At 32.9% G+C, this 24,844-nt stretch overlaps 1 protein-coding gene across 1 annotated transcript in view; it reads left to right on the top strand.

The window, feature by feature from the left end:
* The window catches only part of LOC145327569 (uncharacterized), a 37,305-nt gene that overhangs the window by 2,322 nt on the left and 10,139 nt on the right, over nt 1-24,844 (top strand). The window contains exons 4-23 of the mRNA XM_080171109.1: nt 995-1,057; nt 1,386-1,525; nt 1,861-1,867; nt 2,063-2,330; nt 2,664-2,763; nt 2,985-3,034; nt 3,252-3,321; nt 3,468-3,592; nt 3,925-4,041; nt 4,566-4,795; nt 5,758-5,867; nt 6,741-6,909; nt 9,569-9,811; nt 13,066-13,130; nt 13,497-13,582; nt 14,149-14,211; nt 15,046-15,129; nt 22,731-22,835; nt 23,568-23,644; nt 24,433-24,525. Coding sequence (XP_080027235.1) covers nt 995-1,057; nt 1,386-1,525; nt 1,861-1,867; nt 2,063-2,330; nt 2,664-2,763; nt 2,985-3,034; nt 3,252-3,321; nt 3,468-3,592; nt 3,925-4,041; nt 4,566-4,795; nt 5,758-5,867; nt 6,741-6,909; nt 9,569-9,811; nt 13,066-13,130; nt 13,497-13,582; nt 14,149-14,211; nt 15,046-15,129; nt 22,731-22,835; nt 23,568-23,644; nt 24,433-24,525 — 2,265 coding nt within the window. The remainder of the gene's footprint in view (nt 1-994; nt 1,058-1,385; nt 1,526-1,860; nt 1,868-2,062; nt 2,331-2,663; nt 2,764-2,984; nt 3,035-3,251; nt 3,322-3,467; nt 3,593-3,924; nt 4,042-4,565; nt 4,796-5,757; nt 5,868-6,740; nt 6,910-9,568; nt 9,812-13,065; nt 13,131-13,496; nt 13,583-14,148; nt 14,212-15,045; nt 15,130-22,730; nt 22,836-23,567; nt 23,645-24,432; nt 24,526-24,844) is intronic.

The following is a 24,844-nucleotide window of genomic DNA, read 5'->3' as shown; positions in this document are numbered from 1 at the left end:
TAATAAATTGACCCCGTCACTTGCAATCCCGTATCATACATATATTCTATATTTTGATTGTCATCATATATCTCGTAAACGGCTAATCAGATTGTTTTACAGATTTCGGTCAAGTTTGTGTTGGTCCACAGCCAGTTAATTTAGTATAATCCCCAAAAAGACTTTACCTCTCTTTACAACTTAAATATTAAATAGGCGAGCTTTACCCCATCTCTTTTGGCAGCCCTAGAGGGTATGGGCGAAGCAACTTGTTTTTATGGAATTATAAATATACACAACACACAAGAATACAAAATGAATGAAATAAAAATTTTTCCACAAAGATAATTTGAAACTTTCGTGTCTCAACTTTAAATGGGGTTCAAAAGTTTAAATAAATTAAGTTTTAAAATATACACATTTCAGCACTGTTTCTATATAAGTTACTTTGTTTGTTTTATTTTATATTGTCACTAGTAGCTACACTCCTAGATGCCTCTTGAACCAACTTTCAATTTTAGTTTTATAAAGAAATTGTTTTCTTTTTTGTGGGAGAGGGGGGGGGGCATTTCATCTTAGGTCGGCGGAGTTACCCCCACTCCTTAAAGATTTAAACCTTCCAAGGACCTATAAGAAGCTCAACTGTAATGGAGAACCCTATAGGTTCTGTATAATAGAGATCCTTCGATACACACAGACATTTTCTTACTTTTGTATAAGGTGCTATTGGAAGCAGACATCCTTGTCTGAGAATTCTTATTTTACAAAAACAGAATAGAGTGACGAATATGCGTGTACTGTCTATACATTTGAATGTGAATAGTTTTAATATTTAATTCATTAAGCTTTAATAAATTGTATTAAATAGAAGCAAGATTACCTTTAAAGAAAATAGTAGTATTGTTACCTAGTAAAGTAGTTTTTATAACATTATAGTCCAAAAATCATACAAATTTAGGGTTTCCTTAATCGAATAGCAACAAAAAAATCCACTTGTATTTATTTTTCTATTAAGGAGGTGAAATTTGATGAAGTTCCGGAAATTATGATAAATCTAGCTGAACCAGAATCTTTGCAGGTAAAATGTTGAAAAGCATTAACTAACAAAAGCAGAGAGAGAGGGGTAATTAGTCCCCAAAGTTTTATAAGAACATTTTCTTATTCGCTGGCTTAACAACTTTGAGGTCTTTAACTAAATTATGATTGGTTGGTTTATTAAGTTGTGTGTTTAAACGTTTCAACCTCTAATTTTAATCCATGGAAGGGGTAATTATGTGTGTCATCATTGGGGAGGTACATCAATTTGTCTGATATTCTCTTATCCCTTTAGATCCCTGTTAGCTACCCATCACTATAGTGCAACTAGTCTGTACTTATGGATAATAAAATCTATAATCTTTTATTAGGAGATGAATAGTATGTCTTCCGACAGCCCAGCCCACCACTCTACACCCCTGGCTCCGACCAGAGACAAAGATCTGGCTCTGGTCAGAGACAAGGGCCATAATCCTACTACAGATATTGTTAAACTTGCCTCTCCAGGAATGTGCTGAACTTTATGTTTTTAGTTTGTTTAAAGCTTAGGGAGGGAGGGTACAATTAGTTGTAGTTTATTCTCTTTCTAAATGTTTTATTTTTTCTGTTTTAAACTCTGATGAGCTTCATAATTGGGAATTTGCTAAAATTTATCGTCCATTGTCATATTCTTTAAGAAAGATGAAAATTTAAGGAATAAATTGAAAAGTTTAATTGTATTGTAATTTAATTTACTATACTATGGTTATTGGTAGTTTTCATATTTGAAAATGGGTTCCAATAACCGTCTTTAAAGACAGTATTCAATCCTAAGCTACCTAAAAGAAGCAACCTTTTAAATGCAAGACTGAAGGTTATTTGAGCTTTAATTACCTACAGGTTTTACATTTTTCATCTGAAAAAATACATAATAGTTATTTCTCGCATCGTATTATAAACGGCTTTCCGCGGATATATAATGTACAATGTACATACACCGGTTTCGAATGAATACGAGAAAAGGTATTTTCTTTTTTCCTGTTTTTGTAATGAACTACCTAAAAATGAGCATCATGCACCTATAGAAGATAGTGATAACGACTGTGATACATCTAGCCCTCCAAACACAACACAAACATCACCCGCCAAACCTGAGGCAGAAAAAACCGCCAAAAAATCAGCTGAATCAAATAAGCCAGTTCCCACAGCAGCTAAACCAGATGATTCTGGCGCGAAAACAGATCAATCAGCTGATAAACCGGTTGTTGATGAAAAGAAGGAAAGGATACCACCAAGACGAAGGCCTAGTCTGCTTAAGACTGTTGTCTCTATTAAAGGTTAGTTATCAAATTTTTTAAAAAGGACTTTGTAAATTAAGTGGTTTGTCCATAATTGGCTTCTAATTAAAAAAAAATTGATTTACAGTGCAAGTTATGAAAATAATAAAAAAAGGCTATATTGTCCTGTAGCTTACTTATAAAATAAGTACCTAGAAGATGATTTTACAAAAGCTTAGATAATTTTAGACATTTTTATTTGAAATTTATTAGAAAATGAAATCGATTATTATTAGGTAGGCATACAATATACGTATTTGATCAAATTGCCTAAGTATTTTTAAATATCATACGTTTTTTCAAAATCTTTGAAATGGAACCTTTATTCTCTAGGAGATAATCCTGAGGCTGTAATAACTAATGAGATAGTTGACCAAGATGTTGAGGAGCATAAGAAAGATGGATTTGATTTCATTGATGATGGCTCCTCAGGAATGATCAACTTTATTTTCCAAATAGACATTTTTTGGATTGGCTCTTTGCCCAAAGAGAAAAATATTTGGTGCCTCTTGACAACCCTCCCATTATTTTTAAAAAGAATAACTTTTTATAGAACTTTTCATCATTTTTTATCATTTCCAAAAATAAGCATATTATTTTGTACTGGTACGCCTGCACAAATATCAGAAAATAAATCTTGATCATGCAACTAGGGCCTGGAACTGCGAGTAATAGTCCGGACATGCCAAAGAATTTCACACAGGAACAATGTTTTAACAGTTTTAGAAAATCCGCGAAATGAACACTGAACAACTGGTTATAAAATATCAACTGACTTTACCGGAAAAAAGAAATATCATCAACAATTAATCATTTTTCTTACTATTTCATTCAAACTATTTTTCCTTTTATTTCACTTTGATTTAATTATTATGAATTATACCTTAAATTTTGCTTAGACATTGTAAATTAATGTTTAGGGTACATCTTCAAATGAAGCAAATAAAGAATCTAAAAAATATTCCACCCCACCTAGCCACACACCCATTAGGTAAAAAAGTTACGAATTTAAGATATAAATACATTTTATGATTCTAAATTTTTTACAGTCTTTTTAATTACAGTTTACTGTTGATTTCTTCATGGAAACTGATTTTGGCAATGATTTTTTTCAGTGTCAAAGTGATTATTTTTTAGGTCAAGTTCAATTGGCCGGCACGCTGTGGCTAGTCGCCAGCAGCCACCTGGCAGACCTTCCCTGCCTAACCAAGCCATCAATATATATGTGGATAGAAGTAGACAGTTGAGATCTGACAATAAAGGAATGTTAAAGACATGAATTAAAAACTTTAAAATAACTTACTGGTCACTTTTTTATTTGTTGGGTTGGTTTAAACTAATAGTGTCATAACTTTTCAACCAATAGTTATAATCAACGACAGGAGTAATTTTGTTTATGATTATCAGAAATTTTAGGATCAGTTTATCTTCCATCGTCCTATTCCTTAAGATTTCTTAATTAGGTACCCATTATAATATTATAATAAGAAACTATTTATCTTTAAAATAGGTTTAATTTTGTGTCCTATACCTGCATCCCTCTAATAATGTAAAAATCCTCCAAAAATTAATCTTTAACATAAACTGAGAACAGATGATAAATTGGTGCTCGGAGAGGAGAGTGACATGTTGACTGAATCAAGCACTGATCCTATCAAGGCACCAATGGTGGAGGCAGAAAAAGATGATGATGATGATTCTGTAATATCAGGTGAGGAATGTTATGTTTAGTTGTATTATTCAATCTATAAATCTAGATGTAGGTATAACAACTACCTGGATCCCCTTGTTTGGGACCTTTTTCGTCTGCTAGCAAATAGCTTTCGGCTCTTTTGTAGCGACTTGGCTGCGTCAATATTCCTGATGTTATTGGTTGATTTTCAAAGGCCCAATTGAAAGTCGGCACACTGTCCTCGGGTGGGGACATACAGTTATTTAACCTCTTCCCCCTCTATCGTTTTACTTAATGTTGTCTTTAGTGTTTTTATGCATAGGTATGAGATTCAAAACAAATAGGAAGGATAATAATCTTTAGATTTCAAATCCTCATTACTTACATTACCTTACCTTGTAGGGGCTTGACTATCCTTCGATTTTTATGGTATCATATAGAGAATCAAAAGCATTTTCCGCTTGTAATTGAATGCGATACTTTAACAACTGACTACATTACTATTATAATTGTATGGGTAATAATTTTATAGCTTACAACGGTTTAACACAGATTTGATTTAGATTTGCCACCAGAAAAACCACCGTTGCCATCCGCCGACGTTTATCCGCGCCCGCTCGAGATCATCACTCCGCCTATTGACATGACCTCCCCGGTCAGAGAAACTAGCACCCCGCCGCTGCAAACAAGCACCCCGCCACCAACACCAGTTGCCATGTCTCCGCCGCCGGCGGAAAATATCGCCGCCAAGGATTATAATGATTCTGAACAGTGGGAAGCTTTGAAGTCAACGGTAAGTATAAACAAGTTTATAAAGATAGAGAAATATCTAGGTACCGGTTAAACTCAGGAAGGGAGGCGACATTGGGCGGTTTATTTCACTAGTCCCCAAAGTTTTATAATAACGTTTTCTTATTCGATGGCTTATCAACAGTGGAGACTTCTTATTGAACTTTGATTGGTTGGTTTATTTAGTTGAGCGTTTAAACGTTTCAACCACTAATTGTAGTCTACAGAAAGGGTTATTTTGTGTAGGTACCATCATTATGGACATAAATCAATTTATCGACCATTTTCTTATCCCTTTAAATATATTAACTAGTGAATTATATTCGAAGATATTTTCTAATCCGCCTTAATACTTGAGTGTTTATGATATCATTATATTTTCCTTATTTTTAACTTCAATAATTGGCTCTTTAAATTTTCAAGTATTCAATAATTAGATCCTTATCTTGAGGCAAATAAGATTGATTATTATATCCTGAAGTGAAAATAATGAGTAAGAAAGAATAACATGAACAAATTAGCCTCGATCAAAATAGCCTCTAGAACAATTTAGCTTAATAACAAAATAGCCTCGCAACATATACATACATAGGTGGGTTGGGTTATGTTACATGGTTAGGGGAAGGACCGCTGCGGCTAGACAGGCAAGGGATCCGAGCGCTGAGGCTAAGAAGCATGCCAAGAAGCCAAGCGCTGCGGCCAATTTGAAGGAATGAAGATGACTAATTGAAAATTCGTGGATTTTACAAAAAGTTGTTGGAAGATTTTTTACAATAAAATTTTTTTTACAAGTTTTATGTGTGAGGCTATATCCCTTAAGTAAATGTTAAGAGGCTATTTTGTAACGATGTTATTTCGTACTAGAGGCTATTTTGTTATAAGGCTATATGGATCGAGACTATTTTGTATAAGATCCCAAATTATGTCTTTTCGTCGATCTGGTATGCCATATCTCTCTTTTTTCAGAACTCTGTGGAGAAACGGCAAAAGTTTAATCAATTCCAACAGAAACAAAGCAACATTGTACATGATCTTATCATGGGGATTCCTAGACAGAGAAGGGTCAGGCAACCTAGGTAGGTAGACAGATTAGACTGACAGACAGACAAACAACATTGTATATGATCTGATCATGGGGATTCCTAGACAGAGAAGGGTTAGACAACCTAGGTAGGTAGACAGATAGCCTAATTGATTAGACTGACAGACAGACAGACAAACAACATTGTATATGATCTGATCATGGGGATTCCTAGACAGAGAAGGGTTAGACAACCTAGGTAGGTAGACAGATAGCCTAATTGATTAGACTGACAGACAGACAGACAAACAACATTGTATATGATATGAACATGGGGATTCCTAGACAGAGAAGGGTTAGACAACCTAAATAGATAGACTGGAATGACAGACAGGCAAGAAAAACGAACAACATTGCCCATTTTAAAATTATGGAAATTCTATGGTAAAGAAGGAAAATACTAATAATGCAAGTAGATAGAAATAGGTTTACAAACTGACAGATTAACAAATATTAGATATTCAGGAAGGCAAACGATACAACAAAGACAGGAAGATACAAAGGGGGGGGGGCGAATGGGGTACAATATGGAACTGTGAAGAAACGGCGGCGCAACCACCGAAAACCGCCGTTTCCCGCCGAAATTTTTTTGCCTTTTCTCGGCGGTTTTCGGCGGTTGCGCCGCCGTTTCTTCACAGTTCCATATTGTACCCCTATAATGCAACTGCCATGCAAAATCTCAGACCTGTAACTCTTTTTTTAGTTGAGTTCCTTTGACTTTTAGTTTTGGTTTCAAAAAGTGTCACTTTCGCCACCCCCCCCTTTTCAGAAACGTAAACAAATAGCTTATTAGATAGAGAAATCGATAGACGGACAGACAAGTAATTAAAAATGTAGAAATTCCTCTTTTTATCCTATTTTATTTAAGGGCTACTATACCGTCTTCTAGTATACCCCCACCACCACAAGAATCATCTGACAACAGTCCTGCTTATCAACCTGTCTCCACTCCTAACCATGGTGCTACTGATGATAACAGTGAAGCTACAACCTCATTGACTATTGTTAATGAAAATATTCAAAGAAAAAATGAACAGGTACAAAAAAAAACTTTTTAAAAATTTCAATACCTTTATTCGTACACGTTCTAATCAATAATTTGGTCGGATTGTTCGTACACTTTGTTTCTCTTGGTGCAATCAATAATTTTGTTCATTACATTCGGTCAGGTAAGGTTAGATTAGGTTTTAATTAGAGTCAGTTTAGAGCACCGTAGGTACAGACCGCCTTCAGCGGCTAAACATAACATTAATTCGCCCCCCCCCCCCCATTATTTTAAATTTAGCTCAAAGGTAAGGGAGGGGACTGGGCTATCAGTGTTTAATCAGCCCTTTGTGTGATTGTGCCAATATTTAATTTTTTTTTTTTTGATGTGTTATTTATTGCATATTTGACTATAACAAAACATTTAACATTACATAAAAAATCAAGTTTAAGAAAAAAAAGGTTTATTTTACATATTATAAAATTAAAAATCCTTTTAGAATAAAATTCTAATAATATTACAAATTTTGTGCGAACTTGTTAATGCGCAATTATTAATAATTTTTCCAAAGCTAAAATTATGTATTTATAAGGAAAAAAACAAAAATAAAAGCACTTTAATACATGGATCTTAAGACAAAGGACAATTAAATGATAATAAACCAAATAACCCCTTTAGTAAACTTTCGACTGTGACAATAATATTCCTTTTTTAGCCAACCAATCAAATTAGTCCCCAAATTTTTTGTGCCAACGAACAAGATAACGGGTTTATAAAACTTTTGGTTCTATTGTAATTTATCGGCAACTGCCCCCTCCCTTCCAGACTTGTATAAGACGTGACATTGGAGAAATTTAAGGAAATCAGTGAAAAGAAACATGAACCCATAATAATTTAATTTCTATCAAAAGTCTTTTTGATAAGTTTTTAGTTCTTAAAAAGTAATAATACCCCGTTTTCCCCTTTTAAAGATTTTAATTCATTTAGTTAGTTAGGTAACTCTTTTTAAAAGCGAAGCTTTTCTATAATTAGGGTCGGTCCGTCCGTCCGTCCGTACGTCCGTCCGAGATAGATAGCTTTTATTCGTTAATTTAGGCATGTTAGAATTGTCCTATTGATTTCAAACTTTGCATGATGATTCCTGTAGTAGTTGGGTACGATTTAGAAAGCGTAGCAACTCTATAATCATTACCAGAATGTCCGTACGTCCATTTTAAACATGTTGATTTTTCTACTTTTTAACAACAAATTTTCAAGTGTTTTAATTATCCGTTTGATCTGATTTTTGGTATATTGATTCCTGGGACAACAAAGAACAATATTATAAGCGAAGCAACTCTATAATCAAGTCCAAAAATGTAAGTATGTCCATAAACATTATCCTGTTTTTAAGCAGTTTTCAACAAATTTACCTACAATTTTGATTCGACATATTTACATTTATGTTCCGATTTTTCAGTTCAGATACTATACAAGTGTTAAGGTCCGTTTGTCCTACCGTTTCAGTGCTTCGCTTTTATGGATGTTGTCATCCTTGTTTTTATTCATGTATGTTTTTATTTATATAGTTTTTTAAAAGGTTCCAAAATATTTTACTTTTTTTAAAAATTAAATGCTTTTAAGAATTTGTTAAACTAGTAGCAAAGAAACCATACAAGCTAGTTTTAAAGAGAATCTTGAGAGTAGATTTTATTTATTTGTGTTTGTCGGTTAGTCACGTTTTACGGGAAACATGAATTTCCTAGCTGCGGTTTGAGATAAACTGTTGTTTTCTAAACATTAAGGGATTATCCTTTAATTGTCTGTATGTTATTAATGCTATTTCAGATACGGAATTTTCCTGGGAAAAATACTATTTACTTGGCTTCTATTAAAGATAAAAAGATAAAATTTGATGACGTTACTCTCAACTAATAAGCATCTCGGTAATTCCCTAAGTTTATAAAATTTTTAAGATACCTAGAATCTTAAAATTTCTTAATATGGTGCATCTACCTTTTACCACCATTTGTTAGTCTGTTGGTTCGACTGTCAATATTTTTATTTCTGTGAATTTCTACCTATGGATGTTGACATCCTTGTTGAGATATACTTATTTTTTTAATAAAATGCCTTGGGAATAGTCCCTTTCGTAACAGGGGCGATTAGACGTATTTTTAAAAGGGCTTTTTATAGGTTATTTTAGGTTAGGTTAGGTTATATTGGGTTAGGTGATTGCCCCATAGGGTTAGGTAATTGGTCCTGCAGGGTTAGAGCCCCCCGCAGGGGCTAGAAGTAGGAGAAAAGTACGAATAATCGCCCCATAAGGTGCGATGTTACGAAAGGGACTATACCCAAAGCCTTTATTAAAAATCACTACTACATGTATTGACGCACAGAAATGTGAAAACTAAAATAAATCAAATTTATTTAATTAAATTGAAAAACACGATTTTAAACACGAAAACTAATGAGGATAAACAAAATCAACCATATGAAAATCATTGAAATCTTTTACAATTTCTATTGCTTAAATTCATATATTTTAGAAAAAATAAATTGAGAATTAAGGAAAGATAAATTTATAATTCGCTGTCCTATCCCTTCATATGAAAACGATAGTTGGATTAGCCTATTAAACTTAAATTCTATATCAAGGCCAAAACATTATATGCATTATTAAACAAAAAAAACATGTCATATTTGCTTGATTTGAATACCTACTCTTTCAGGGTGCTAAGTTTTCGCCGGCTGACACAGGCAGTGTCCAAGACTTATCCACGCCATCTTTAATAACAGCAGCTGTTGCCGCGAGTAGCGCTAAAGCTGCTCTGACGTCATCAGCTGTGAAGAACAGCCAAACAGCTGCGCCACTAGCCGGAGAAGAAGACTTGGGATCACCTAGTGAAGAATTTGTTCTGACTGTTAATGAAAATAATGAGAGCAAGATGACTGCTGTTAATAATACTCAACAGGTCAAGATTTATTCATTAGAGCAGCTACTCTATAATAAGGATATGTTCACTAGACTATTGATTTATTTTGCGTAAGCCAAGGATCATTATTGGCCGTAAAAATCTTGCTGGGATGGTTTTAGGCTATCTTATTTTTAAGCTAATGTCATGAAATGGTTTTAAGCTATTTTTTACAGCTTCACTATCCCTAGAACAAGGAAGCGCTAATCTAAAATATACCATAAAGTGGGTCAGTTAATTCATAATATAGTCGTTCTTAGTAAAGATTAAGATGTCTGAAAAAAAAATAAAGAATTAGTTCGAACTTTGAAAGGCTCCATGGAAAACCATATTTGTTTTAACCATTAAAAAGTCTGCATTTTTCTTTATTTTACACTGGTGAATATTTTGTATTTATGACAATGATGACAAGATTGAAAAGTATTGACGCCATTAATTTTATGTTACATATCAAATTAAGTCATACAAAGGTTTATTTCGTAAAGGTAATGGAGTAGGGGCTAATTCGTAGAAATTTCAACTTTTGAAGAATATTTGGAACTAAGTAAATTCTTATTAGCTCCAACCCCCTAATATTTAAAATAAATTTGATAATGGTGGTAGGGTATCAAATCAAATGATTTATTTCCATTATAGCATCAAGCACTGCAAATCTCAGAGCAAATGAGTTATAATAGGATGATTTTGTCTTCTAAAAATCAGTCTTCGCTTCTAAAAAACAGCTGAATAAATCTCATTGTAATAAATTTGATATAGGTGGTAGGGTATCAAATCAAATGATTTATTTCCATTATAGCATCAAGCACTGCAAATCTCAGAGCAAATGCGTTATAATAGGATGTTTTTGTCTTCTAAAAATCAGTCTTCGCTTCTAAAAAACAGCCGAATAAATCTCATTGCCCACTAAGCATTATTGACTGGTTGACGAACATGAATTTTAAAGTAACTTTGCTATTAATAAAGAATCTGTAATAGATTGCAATGCGATATTAAAACGTGTTTTTTTTTCACTAAAGAATCAGTGACAAGAAATTTAAAGTACGTTACATTTAGAATTAGTAGTACAACAATATTTTGACCAACAGAAGAAGGTCTTTAAATAATCTGGAATATTAGTCATTACTCAATAATGTACAACTATCTCGCATTGCACATAAATGCGCGAAAAGACTCATTTTATATTTTTTTTCAGTGAAGCTTTCCTTGGGCATCATTGGATTTTTGTTATTCCAGAATATTTTTAGACCATCTTCAGCCGTTTAATACGGTGTACGGGCATACCATATGATGTATATCTAGCCGTTTGGCAGCTAACAGACTTTAAAGTTAATATAGTTTCGAAGATGATCGTTACCAGGAACATTTTATTGTGAACTGCACTTGATCCCGATATTTTATTCAAGCCCTAAAAAGAAAAAAAGCTCCCAAATTGTCGGTTCAGCAAAATTATTCCACAGGAGATAAGAAATTATTAAAAAGTGGAAAATATCACATTTTTTCTCCAAATAAAAACCATTGTTATATGTATATAAGTTATCGTGTAAAAAAACGTGAATTTTATCATAAAAAGAATTTATACCATTTAAAAAAAAATTTATGTTTCTTTTTATTTTTGTAAACAATAACACTTTTCTCATATTTAACTCCATAAAACCATTAAAAAAACGTGATTTCTGTCATATTCTAGAACATCTTATATTTTCATAATGTTTATAACTGTTAAAATTGGTTAATATTGGCAGCCTTTAAATAGTCATATTGAAATACCTTTTTCAACTTTTGGTATTCTAAAAATTCTTTAGGGTTTGTTACAAACTTAAAAGATTCAATATGCTAAGTTTGAAATCGATAGGATGTATACAACATTGCTTAATTAACGATTAGAGTTTTCGATTCGGAAGTGCCTAGATGTAGAAATGCTATGATTTAAAAAAAAATACATGCATCTATAATTGTGTAACGTGTACTTCAATTTTTACGGATTTTTCGGCAACTCTCAAATAATATTTGACAAAAATAGCATATTTTTATTTTTTATTTTTATTTTTGAATTATTTATATACAACCGAAGCTACTCAAAAAATCATCCTGTCTGTCGTTCTGTAGTCTTGAAGTCGCAGTGCTTGTATTGAAAATATTAGGCGGTTTCCCTAAAACTGACCAATAAGTACGTAGTCGATCACAGAAATATTTTAATATTTTGCAATTCATTAAAAATAACGGGTGGGGTTAGGCTTTTCGTGAATTTGGGTTTTGCTATAGGTTAGGTTTGTATTAATTGGGTATAAGGGTAGCCCCCCAGGTTAAGGGCACCGCAGGGGTTAAGCATACAGTAAAAATACCTTTCTTCCCTTATTTTCAACTAGCGGCTATGCCCCCTAGAAGCCTCTAGGGGCACTTAAGGTAGAATGGGGAAAATTGACCTCCTCCCTTTTTAAATTTGAGTTTCAAAAGAGTAAAAAAAATAGTTTTTGGAGGGAGGGGGGTAAAGACACCCTCCCCAAAAAAAGTTTAAAACATTCCCAGGACCTATAAGAAGCTTCACTGTAAAGAAGAACAATATCGGTTCAGCGGTTAGAGAGATCCTTCGGGACAGACAAAAAACGCTTACTACTTTATATAATAGGATTTATTAAAAAAGAATTGATAAGTACAGTTGTAAAACCAAGTATTTTTTTGCACTCGTGCTTATGTTGATAATTACACCCTTTTTAAAAATATATTCATTTCGTTATTGCACTTTATTTGTCTAAACTATCCTAATTTTACTTTTTTTTAAATCTCTTGTTGTATAAAAATATTATTTATAAATAATATAAATTTTAAAATTTTAGACAAATCTTGCATGGTGTACTTAAAACTTTATATAAATTCATTAAAAAACTGAAATGTTTTGATAAAGTTTGGAAATTGTTGACAATATCTTGAATATTTATTTTTAAAATTTAACATTCACTTATAAACACTCCCTTCACAAAATTTGTGTTTGAAATAAAGCTTTTTGTTATTTATTGGAGAGATTGGTATTTTGTAATATTTTTAGGGATAGTCTTAATAAAGATTTGATATAAATCTCTTAAAGAAAAGTGAACGAGAATCGGCCAACTGTTAGCAAAATCTTATTCACCAAAAGCCATGCATATTGCATATAGCTAGTTTTGCAACAGTTAGTCTAAGCATAAATAAAAACTATTATAGTGCATAAAAGCTCAAACTGCAGTTTTGATAATTCTATTATATTTGTCTTTTTATAGGTTTCAGAACCAGTAAAGCTTCGAGAACGGTCAAACAGTCGGTCTTTGAGAGATTCTGCCTTGAGGTGATTTTATTTATAGGATCGGAATACGATAACAATTTACATAATTCGTTTTCGACTAACTATTTTATTTTTGCAATCCATTCTTTCTAATCTTTACATTTTTATAACATTAGAGTAAAACAATAGAGGGGAAAGGGGTCATATAACTGTATGTCCCCACCCCGAGGACCCAGTGCCGACTCTCAATTGAATTAGGTCTTTGAAAATGAACCAATAGCGTTGAGAATACTAACGCAGCCACGTCGCTACATTAGAGAAGAAAGCAATTTACTAGCAGACGAAAAAGGTCCAAAATAGGGGATCCAGGTAGTTATACATCTATATTTATAGTAAAGATTACAATTTCTATAACAATTTTAATTTTAGATTGAGTTCAACCATATCGCTGCCACCCACACCAATAACCGATCCAGAAAAGTTTGGAATCAAATCTGGGACACCTGTTAATAAGGAATCTTTCTCAATTTAAATCTTAGAATTCTTTTTTAAACCATTTTTATGCGCGAGGAGTTGATAGGAACAAAAAAAATAAAAAAGGTCTCGAAATTATGGATCATGGAAAGAAAACAAAGTACCTAGCGGGTTTCATCGTATTTTCACAGTAGTTTTATCATATTTCTTATCTCTGTTGGGGGCTCTAACACTGCGTGGCCCATTTCCTAACAATGTGGGAGAGTCATTAACATTTACCTAACCTAAAATTGCCTATCAAAAGCTACTGTGAAAATACAACGAAATCCGCTACTTTGTTTCTTTCCATAATCCGAAATTATAATTACTGCTAGGCTGATATAACAGACTATTTATTGACATTTAGATTAAGAAATACCCTATCTCATAAGGTGACATAGTTACTTTGTTAGGACCTTTTGATAATGGTCTTGCAATCAAAGTGCTATTTAGGTTTTGCCCACTAAAATCTTACACTCTGGAAGAACCAATTATCATATCCTCTATATATATAGGTTAACTGAATTCCTTAGACGATTTTTACTAATGAGATTGATTAATTTGAAGGTTGGAATAACAAAATCTGATTCCAAGTCATTGATGACTGATTCTTGTAGCTCTTTTGATACAGGTAAGCAGGATTGTTATTTAGAGTAGCTTCATTTAGGGAGGGTGGGGACATTTGGCTGTTTATTACACTAGTCCCCAAAGTTTTATAATAACGTTTTCTTATTTGTTGCCTTAACAACTTTAGGGACTTTTGTTGAATTCTTATAGGCTGGTTCATTAAGTTGAGTTGTCCACACGTTTTAACCACTAATAGTAATCTACAGAAGGGTAATTTTGTGTATTATCAATGGGGATATACATCAATTTATCAGCCATTGTCGTATCCCTTTAGATCACTAAGCTTCATTATATTTTTTCTAGTTCGGTTAATTACCTCGAATTTGATCGTTTGTGTGTTGTTTTTTCTTTGACTACATTATTCGTCTAACTAAAGGAAATTTTCCTTAATATTCCTGATTTTAACTGAAGTACAGAGATGGGGGTTTGAGTCAAGAATGCCGCGTTTTTTCGACATTTTTTAGACCTGTCGTCTTCCGTCAATCAATCATTATTATAAAATTCCTCGTAGGATTTAAACAGAGTAGGTATACAACTATTTATTTAATTATTTCGCTTTTGTTGGTACGGCTTTTATAGGAGAAAATAAATAATCTTCAATCCATTTTGGCTGTATGTATATTAATTAATGCATCTTTTTAGATATTTATTAGACATTATTCAAATGGCTAAAATTTTGAATTTCTAAGTTGTATACTCTGTTAATATCCTACGAGGCATTTTCATAATAATGATTGATTGGCGGAAGACGACAGGTCTAAAAAATGTCGCAAAAACGCGGCATTCTGGACTCAAAAACCCATCTCAGTAAATTGCCATGATAAAACTAAATATTTAGATGGTTTGGATGGGATAGTATCACAGAACCCGAGTCCAAATCATAAATCTAAATCCAACAACTCTTCGCCTGCTCACAAGAAAGGTAATAGAATATTCCATTCTAATCTGTGATTTTTAAAACTGTGATATTTTTTAAATTCAAAATCGGTCATTTTTACGTCCCTAACGGATAGTTCAAATTAAGACCTGATAAAATAGTCCTATTTATTTCAAACTTTACATGATAATTTTGTAGCAATTTTTTAAAAGCGTAGCAATCATATTATTATTACCTAAAAAAACGTGTGTCAATTAAAAATTTTAACTCTTTAGATATTCTACCTTCTTGTAAGACATAGTTCAGATGCTTACTCCAAAGAAATGTAGTCTGCTTTAATTTACAAAAGAAATTCTTCTAACGTCACTAAAAATATATCAATAAAGAAACAAATTTGATATCTGTCATGTCTACTATTGCAGGGAGGGAGGGGACATTGGGCTGGTTATTACACTAGTCCCAAAAGTCGAATAATAACGTTTTCTTATTTGTTGGCCTAACAATCTTGGGGAATTGAATTTTGATTGATTGGTTCATTTAATTGAGTGTCCAAACGTTTCAACCACTAATTGTAATCTACAGAAGATGAAATTTTGTGTATCATCATGGGGGAATTACATTAATTTATCGGCCATCTTCTTATCCCCTGAGATCCCTGCTCTTATTATATTGTCTATTATTTTTCTACTCACTTGTCAACATCAAAAGAAACCTTGTTCACTATTAAATTTTTAAATATCTGTAAGAGCGTAGCATATTGGAATCGTTCTATGCATGTAAAACATTAAATAGAAAAATTTCTTAACTATTGATATATACAATATTATATAGTAAATACAATTAAAGAAAAACATTGATATGAACAATCATGTTTCAAAATTTTAATTCACGGAGTATTAAGTGCGGTTTTGGACATTGTATTTGATAAATACTTTATTTTATATATGTCATGTCCAGGATGTTTGTGTTCAAAGGTTTGGTAACTTGCAATTTAAGATAAGGATTCTTGTTTTAAAATTTAATATGAGGCAATAAAGCACACTTTTTAGTAGAAATAATTCAATTGTGTGCCATTGAATAAAAAAGGGGTTATATGTAATTTGTATTTTACACAATCTTTCAATCAATTTTATTTAATTTATCCCAGTCATCATACCCCTTGTCTGTTATGTGTGAAAATAATAAAGGAGAAAGGCAAAGCGTTTGAAGACGGTTAATGGAATTGAAAAAAACATTGATGAACACTTAAATTGTATGGTATCTTTGCTCCTCAAAATGAGAAGACCTTTCATCTTTAATTGACACCCATGCTGTCAAGAATGTCACAAATAAAAATATCAAAACATTTCTGCAGTAAAATTATTATTAATAACAATACATTTTCATAATTTTTCTTCGCACAGTTAGGTTTTTATTTATGACGAAATTAGCGGCTGGGCCTTAACATCTTAGGGGTTTGGATAAGGACAGAAAAACAGCCTGAAATTATGGAAAGAGTGGAAAGACTTGAATAAAACTCCTTAAAAACACCTACACCCATAGAAAAGTTGTATGTATGCTTTTGTATTAGAATTGAGCCGGATATCCGGCATGGCCGGTTATTCGGCCGGATATCCGGCCATTTTCAATATCCGTTCGGATACCGGATATTAAAACTATCCGGTTACATGATATCAGGCTGTTTTTTTACGCCGGATATCCGGTAAATTGCCGGATATATAACGTTGACCAGATATCCGGCCGGATATCTGGCATTAGAAATCAGCCGGATATCCGGTATCCGGCCAAAAAAGTATCCGACCCAACCCTACTTTTTATATTCTTTATTCAATCCATTTGATTTCCGATTTTTTTTCATTATTTCCTACCAGGGATAAGATATAGCCAACCAGCGAAATAAATTTGAAATAATAATGGGGGGCAGACAAAAAGGTCGTCAATCACCCCAACGACAGCTGTGAATCACGTATAGATTTCGTGATTTTTTTCCTTAATTTATTTCGTTGTTGGTATAAGCTGATTCCCTATCCTCCTGTAAGCTTTGATTTGCTGGCGATTTCCCTCAAAGTGTATAGTCGAGCACAGGATCTCCCCCCTCCCCATGTTTTGCGGGGTTTAGTGCTCGATAGGCACCTTGAGAGAAAGCACTGTTTTGCCCATTTTGTGGAATATTAAATTTGATCATTAATGCCTTGACTTTTCTGATAGTAGTTTTTTCTATTTTTTCAGGGGAGGGTTAAAATTTGCCAATTTAAGTACAACAAATATTGCGCCCAACTTTATTAATATCCCTTACACAATTTGATAGTTTATTTACCAACTATTTTACAACAAATGTCACTCTTTGACAGGGTAGGAATGTTTTTGTGTAGTAATTCAGTTTTACATGTGTAGCATCTCTACAGACGTCTTAAAAGATCTTTATTGATATAATGGGAAAAGTAGGTTGCAGGTAAAATCCGTAAAGGCTGTGTGTATTAAGTTAAAAACAGTAGTAGAACGATCAAAAATTATGTTAATTAAAAAAAAAAAAATCTATAGTTCTTTTCAATAAGAAATACACATATTTAGTGAATATTATCATTCTACTATTTTTAAGCCTTAAAACACACACCTTTACGGATTTTAACCGCAACCTAATTTTCCCTTTCTGATGCTGATATGCTAGATAACACTTCTTTAAATTCAAATCAATGCACACAGTGGGCCAGCAGGTGTCAAAATACAAAACTTGGGGGGTGGAATTTGGTTTCTTGGTATTTATATTTTTTTCTTTATATGACTAAATTACATACATTAGGGCTTTTAAAAATGATATTTTCAAGGTCCAGGTGTATTTCTGAGTGCGTCCAGTGCATAACAAAGTAGAGTAGGGTCGCATTATTTAAGGCAATTTTTGACCACTACCAACCCTTCTTCAAACCAAGATTTCTGAGGCTAATGATGGCCGATTTTCGAAAAATCAAGCTTCAGATAAACGTTACAACAATTGTAATCAGATAATGAAAATAAAACTAGAAATAAATAAATAAAATGGTATTTAAACAATCAATTATATAAAAAATATTCCTAAAATTTTGTTTATTTTAAAGCATAGGTCAACTTTCAAAGCTTGTAGAAAATTTCCACCAGACCCCACCGGTCTGGGATCTTAACTCTCATAAAATTTAGCTCATTTATAGGCCTGGAGAAAAGATTTTAGCTGCAGCGGTTTGCAGCCGTGCATTCTAGAAAGTTTTAAAATTTGCTGGTTGAATTTTGAAAACTACAAATTTTAACATACGTTAATAATTTGAGTTGCGCATTTTTTTTTCAAATAAACCTAATATTATATGTATAAATGTGACAATTTCGTATACTCTCTCTCTCTCTCTCTCTCTCTCTCTCTCTCTCTCTCTCTCTCTCTCTCTCTCTCTCTCTCTCTCTCTCTCTCTCTCTCTCTCTCTCTCTCTCTCTCCCTCTCTCTCTCTCCCTCTCTCCCTCTCTCCATCTCTCTCCCTCTCTCTTTCTTTCTCTTTCTTTCTCTTCATCTCTCTTTCTCTCTCTTTATCTCTCTCTCTCCTCAATCTCTCTCTCTCTCTCTCTCTCTCTCTCTATCTCTCTTTCTTCTTTCTTTTTCTCTCTCTTGCTCTCTCTCTCTTTCTCTCTCTCCCTCTTTCTCTCTCTTTCTTTCTTTCTTTTTCTCTCTCTTGCTCTCTCTCTCTTTCTCTCTCTCCCTCCCTTTTTCTTTCTCTCTTTCTCTCTCTCTCTCTCTCTCTCTCTCTCTCTCTCTCTCTCTCTCTCTCTCTCTCTCTCTCTTTCCCTCTCTCTCTCTCTCTCTCTTTCCCTCTCTCTCTCTCTCTCTCTCCCTCTCTCTCTCTCTCTCTCTCTCTCTCTCTCTCTCTCTCTCTCTTTCTTTCTCTCTCTCTTTCTCTCTCTCTCTTTCTTTCTCCCTCTTTCTCTCTCTCTCTCTCTCTCTTTCTTTATCTCTCTCTCTCTCTCTCTGCGTATAATTCTCTCTTTCTGTGTGTGTGTGTGTATGTGTTTGTTCATAAGTGTTGATGGATGACGGGTAAGAAAATTCCGAAAATACGCAATGACGCAAATTCTGATCTCAACTTTTACGTTTTTTGAAAGATGCAACATATAATAATAGCTATTGAAACAATTTTCAAGCATAACTTTTATCTTAGGATAACAATTAAATAAGGAAGCTATTTTTAACATATGCAATTTGTGATCAAACACCTAATCAAAAAAATAGCTTTTATTTTAAGATAGACTAGGGGCAACGCCCCCTAGAAGCCTCTAGGTGTTCTTAACTTGGGAGGGGGATAAGTCAACCGCCCTTCTACTTTTTTAATTTGAGTTTTAATAAGAAATATTTAAAAAAAAATTTGTGGAGGGAGATTTTAAACTGGGAGGGTGGAGATACGCTCTCCCAAAATAGTTAAAAACCTTCCCTGTTCCTAAAAAAAGCTTAATTGCAAAATAAAAACCAAACAGATGTCATTTTTTTTTAAAAATTGTAAAACAAAAATTGGCGCATTTGTATAAACACCAGAATTATAGGTGACACGAAACTTGATGGGGGAAGGGAAAAAAGAGAGGGGGGAGAACAAGTTTTAAGAATTCCGAAAAATATAATAACCCAATCTTCCTTCACCGTGTTGATGCTACATAAAACTAACCCTCCTCCCTTACATATGGAATCCCTTAATTTATCCCCCTTCCCCATAATATAAAAGCATGGACGTCCTTGTATTATGTCCTGAAATAGTGCGGAAATAACTAATTTTATGATAACAAGAATGACAACATCCATAAAGCGAAGCTCTCTGAAATGGTTAGACAAACGAATATTACCATTTGTAAAGCTTTATATTAAAAACCCGTCGTATTAGCGTAAATGATAGCGTGCCTGTGTGTTCGATTCTTGTTACACCATGTTACACTAATGACGTTTAAAATTTTACCTTCTGCTGCTATGTCTGATACATGACACTAATAGTGAGAGTAGGGCGAATGCCTTGGTCCATAAATAGGCGCAACTTAGTTCAATGCATAGTTGGACTTTCAGACAAAGTTGGTGTATTCATACTAGGTATAGTTGGAATGGGTTGCTGTTTGTTTGGCATCATTACTTAAATGTTTTTTAAGCAAACCCAGGGACCATTAAACCATAAATTACACTGGTACCCAAAGTTTTATAACCCCGTAATATTATTTGTTGGCTCAAAACCATTCATTGAATATTGTTGCTTGGTCCCAAATTTCTTATCAATAATGTTATTCGACCTGGTTAAATTTGTCAGGGATCTTAATGGATAAGACAAACAAGATTAACATTTCTGTAGATTAAAATTACCTATAGAACTCAAATTTAATAAAGTTTTAAATCCAGCGAATAAATAAGTTTAAAACTTTTGGTATTTGTGTATTTGACATTCCTATTCCCCCCCCCCCCTTCCCCCGAACTTTGTTAATTTATTATCATTATCAATATACCATCCATTGTCCTATCCCCTATGATCCCTGGATAAAATAAATTAATAATATAAGTTGTGGAGATATTTATATTGATTCTTATGAATTTTGTCATCCTTGTAATTAATGTTCCTCAGTCTGTTTTTTCAAACTGTGTATTCCCCCCCCCCAGTTAAAAATGTTTGCACGCCCTTGAACAAGAATGAAAAACATGCATCTTTATAAGGTAAAAACGCATTGAATACTAAGATTCTTATATAGTACCCTACTGTTGGAATTATTATGAAAAGTTTGAAATCGATAGGACAATTATAACTTCTCTAAATTATTAAAAAGAGCTATACGTTTTGAACGAACAAACGGATAGAACGACCGAAATTATAGAAAAGCTTAGGCTTTAACAATTATTACTTATGCATAGCTATACTACTATTCAAAGATCAAAAGGGATAAGACAATAGCCAATAATTTGATGTACATCCCATGATGAGACACAAAATTACCCCTTCTGTAGATTACAATTATTGGTTGAAACGTTTGTACACTCAACTTTCAAACTCAACAATAAAAATTTAAGTCCCCAAAGTTGTCAAGTCAACGAATAAGAAAAAGTTATTATAAGACTTTGGGGACTAAAGTTATAAACAGCCCAATGTCTCCTCCCTCCCAAACTACTATACTGCTTTTTCCAGAGAGAGAGGGGACAATGTGTTTATTACACAAGTCCCCAAAGTTTTCTAAAAATGTTTTCTTATTCCTTTGCTTTTCAACTGTAGGGGGCTTTAGTTAATGTTGATTAGTTGTTTGATTGAGTTGAGTGTTCAAACGTTTCAACCAATAATTGTGAAATGAAGTTCTGTAGGTTAAAAAAACCACTAAAAATACACCAAAACCACATGAAGGAGGGGTCAGAGGTTAATTGTACATAAAAGCAAAGTTGCTTAAAATTAAAAAATATGAAATTGTTCTTTTGGTGTTGAAACTGTCAGACAAAGTTTAAAAATGACTTATTGAAAAATCCGCGAAAAATACACCAAAACCACATGAAAGAGGGGTCAGAGGTGAATTGTACATAAGGGCAAAGTTGCTTAAAATTTAAAAATATGAAATTGTTCTTTTAGTGTTGAAACTGTAAAATAAAGTTTAGTAGTGACTTATTGAAAAATCCGCGAAAAATACACCTAAACCACATGAAGGAGGGGTCAGAGGTGAATTGTACATAAGAGCAAAGTTGCTTAAAATTTAAAAATATGAAATTGTTCTTTTAGTGTTAAAACTGTAAAATGAAGTTTAGTAGTAATTTTTTTTTAAATCCGCGAAAAATTCACAAAAACCACATGAAGGAGGGGTCAGAGGTTAATTGTACATAAAAGCGAAGTTGCTTAAAATTTGAAATTATAAAATTTGTCTTTACTTGATAAAACTGTAAAATTAAGTTTAGTAGTAATTTTTTTTTAAATCCGCGAAAAATTCACAAAAACCACATGAAGGAGTGGTCAGAGGTTAATTGTACATAAAAGCAAAGTTGCTTAAAATTTAAAAATATGAAATTGTTCTTTTGATGTTGAAACTATAAAATGAAGTTTAGTAGTAATTGAAAAAAAAATCCGCGAAAATTCCCCCAAAATTGAGTATACACAAATAAGCAAACTTTTAGTTTTTGCATAGATAGACATTTCATATTTTATAACTTTTTCTGTAAAACCAATAGTTTTCGAGTTATTGAATTTTGAACCGTTTTGGGCCATTCTGGCCCACTGTGCAATGGTTGAAAAGTTTGCATACTGGAACTTTGAACAAAATTAAGATTAATAGAATTTACCAAAGTTTTAAGCCAATCAATGAGAGAATGTACAACTTTGGCAATAAGTGAAATATATTTTAGATACAGTCCTTTGTATTTACATCTACGTATTAAAGTCGTTCTTGTATCTTATATAAGTGTAAATAAAACTCTTGAACTATTTAAAAATCACGTTTCCTCTAGATATTTTGTACTAGCTGAACTGGACGTAGTTGTCTTCCATATTTTTTGATAGTATAACCTTTGTCTGGCAGTTTTAAAGTTTAGTCAGGAACTACACCCTTCGTTATCTTTATACATAGCCCCTTAAAATTTTTATCAAAGTCGCTTTTTACTCCGTTTAGTTTTACATCCATATTGATAAGAAATATTGTAGGTCGCGGATTTATGGCCGCTGTAACAAGCATATTCCGCGGGTCTCCAAGTCCTATCACGAGTCCAGATTCCAGCAAGGAAAGTCCGCTCCACCAGAAACAAACAGGTACGCAAGTAGCGCAGCTATTTTATCATTATAATGGTATGATTTGTGTAAAATCATATAATAAAACAATTTTTAGACATTGGCTCCATAATAGTCAATCCTAACCGTCTGACGATCAACGCTTTTTGAAATCAATAAGCCATAACCGGTTAGACAAAAAAATGTGTTTCTAGCCACTGCGGGTCTCTTTTAAACCTTAAAGACTTACTTCTTAAAAAATCACAAGTATTTTTTTTATTTGGATCATTGAAAGAAAACGAAGTAGTGGGTTTTGCCGTATTTTCACATTAGCTTTTGATAGGTTATTTTAGGTTAGGTTAGATAAATGTTAATGATTGCCCCGCAGGGACTAGAAATATGAGAAAAGCTACTGTGAAAATACCACAAAATTCGCTTTGTTTTCTATCCATGATCCAAAAATTTCACTTAAAGTTTAAAGAAAATTGTCCGTATTTATAGGCCAAATAATTTTAATGTATTTTCTCGCATCCATTTGAATCCGGTGGATAGGAACCGGTTCTCATCCATACGAAAAAACCATGTCTAGCATCGTATTATATCCAGTTTTCTACGAATATAGAAATGTACAATCATAAGATTAAAACCAGTTTTTTTTAGCCGTTGCCTTCGGCACCTCGGGGCTAAAAAAACTAGTTTTAATCTCATAATTGTACTTTCTATATCCGCGGAAAGCCGTTTATAATACGATGCGAGAAATAACTATTCTTACAGGACAAAGTATGCCCAAAGTGAGTGACCAAACCCAGGGCTCAGATCTGTTTTCCAGAATGTCAAGACTAACTCTAAAGGTAACATTTTCTCCTATTTTATGTACCTAATCAAAGGGGACTGTGCACGAACGAGAGCAAGTGATTCTAAGCACCTTCCAGCAGTGATACTTAATATTTTTTTGTGTGAATATACTAGGGTTATGTTTGCTATATTTAAACCAACTGAAAAAATTAAGTTTCACTATGGTTTTCTATGAAAAAAGCTTTGAAATGTTAAGTATTTTTTGATGAAATATTTCATCAAAAGTTTTGTTAAGTTCAAAGGTTCAAATAAAATAACACGCCAAAAAATAATCCAATGCTATAAATTACGAAAGTACACTAATTAAACTGTTACCATCCCTTTTCCTACATTTAAATTTTTCATTGAAAAAGTTTACTTTCGTGTAACAACAGTTTTAACCTCAACAAAACATTTGATGAAATATGTTTTAAAAATGCCTAACATTTCAAAGTTTTGTTTTTCATATAAAACCATGGTGAAACTTTTTTTTAAATTGATAATGATATTAAAGTTACGTGAAAAAAACAAGTCTTACTCCCACAAAATATTAGGTTTTCAATTGGAATTAGTTGGCTGCATAGCAGACCTGATTTGGATGAAGTCTAAATTAACGTAGGAGGCTCTTATATAAAGTCCTTAGCAAGGGCTAATCTTATCATATTAGCCATTATAAAAGACTTTTAATGTAAAAATAATATTCTTGGAAAGTTACTCAAGTATTTCTTTTTTCGAGATTATAAGAAATCATTATAAAAAAGTTAAGTAATTTACTTTATTGTTAGGAGGTTTCTTTTTATCTTAGGGCCGTGGCACGAGTGAGTCACCCATTGCTAGGCAAGCTTCCCTACACTCTGAACATGGAAACTCTCAACCAAACTCATTAACAGATTCTAAGGTAAAAGATATAGGAGATAAATACCATATGACAGATAAAGACAGACATATAGACAGACAGTCAACGAATAGACAAAAGTTTCCCTACACTCTAAACATGGAAACTCACAACCAAATTCTTTAAAAGATTCTAAGGTAAACATATAAGAGATAAATACCATATGACAGATAAAGACAGACATATAGACAGACAGTCAAACGAATAGACATAATTCCCTTGATTGTCTGTATATATTTCTTATTTATCTATCTATATGTATCTCCTATATGTTTACCTTGGAATCTATATGAGTGATAAAGAGGGAAGTCATTTTCTAGTA

The sequence above is a fragment of the Acartia tonsa genome, chromosome 9, assembly GCF_053477335.1.
Source record: "Acartia tonsa isolate MP-2025a chromosome 9, ASM5347733v1, whole genome shotgun sequence".
Taxonomy (NCBI): domain Eukaryota; kingdom Metazoa; phylum Arthropoda; class Copepoda; order Calanoida; family Acartiidae; genus Acartia; species Acartia tonsa.
The sequence above is the reverse complement of the archived record's forward strand: the minus strand, read 5'-3'. Positions and strand labels throughout refer to the sequence as shown.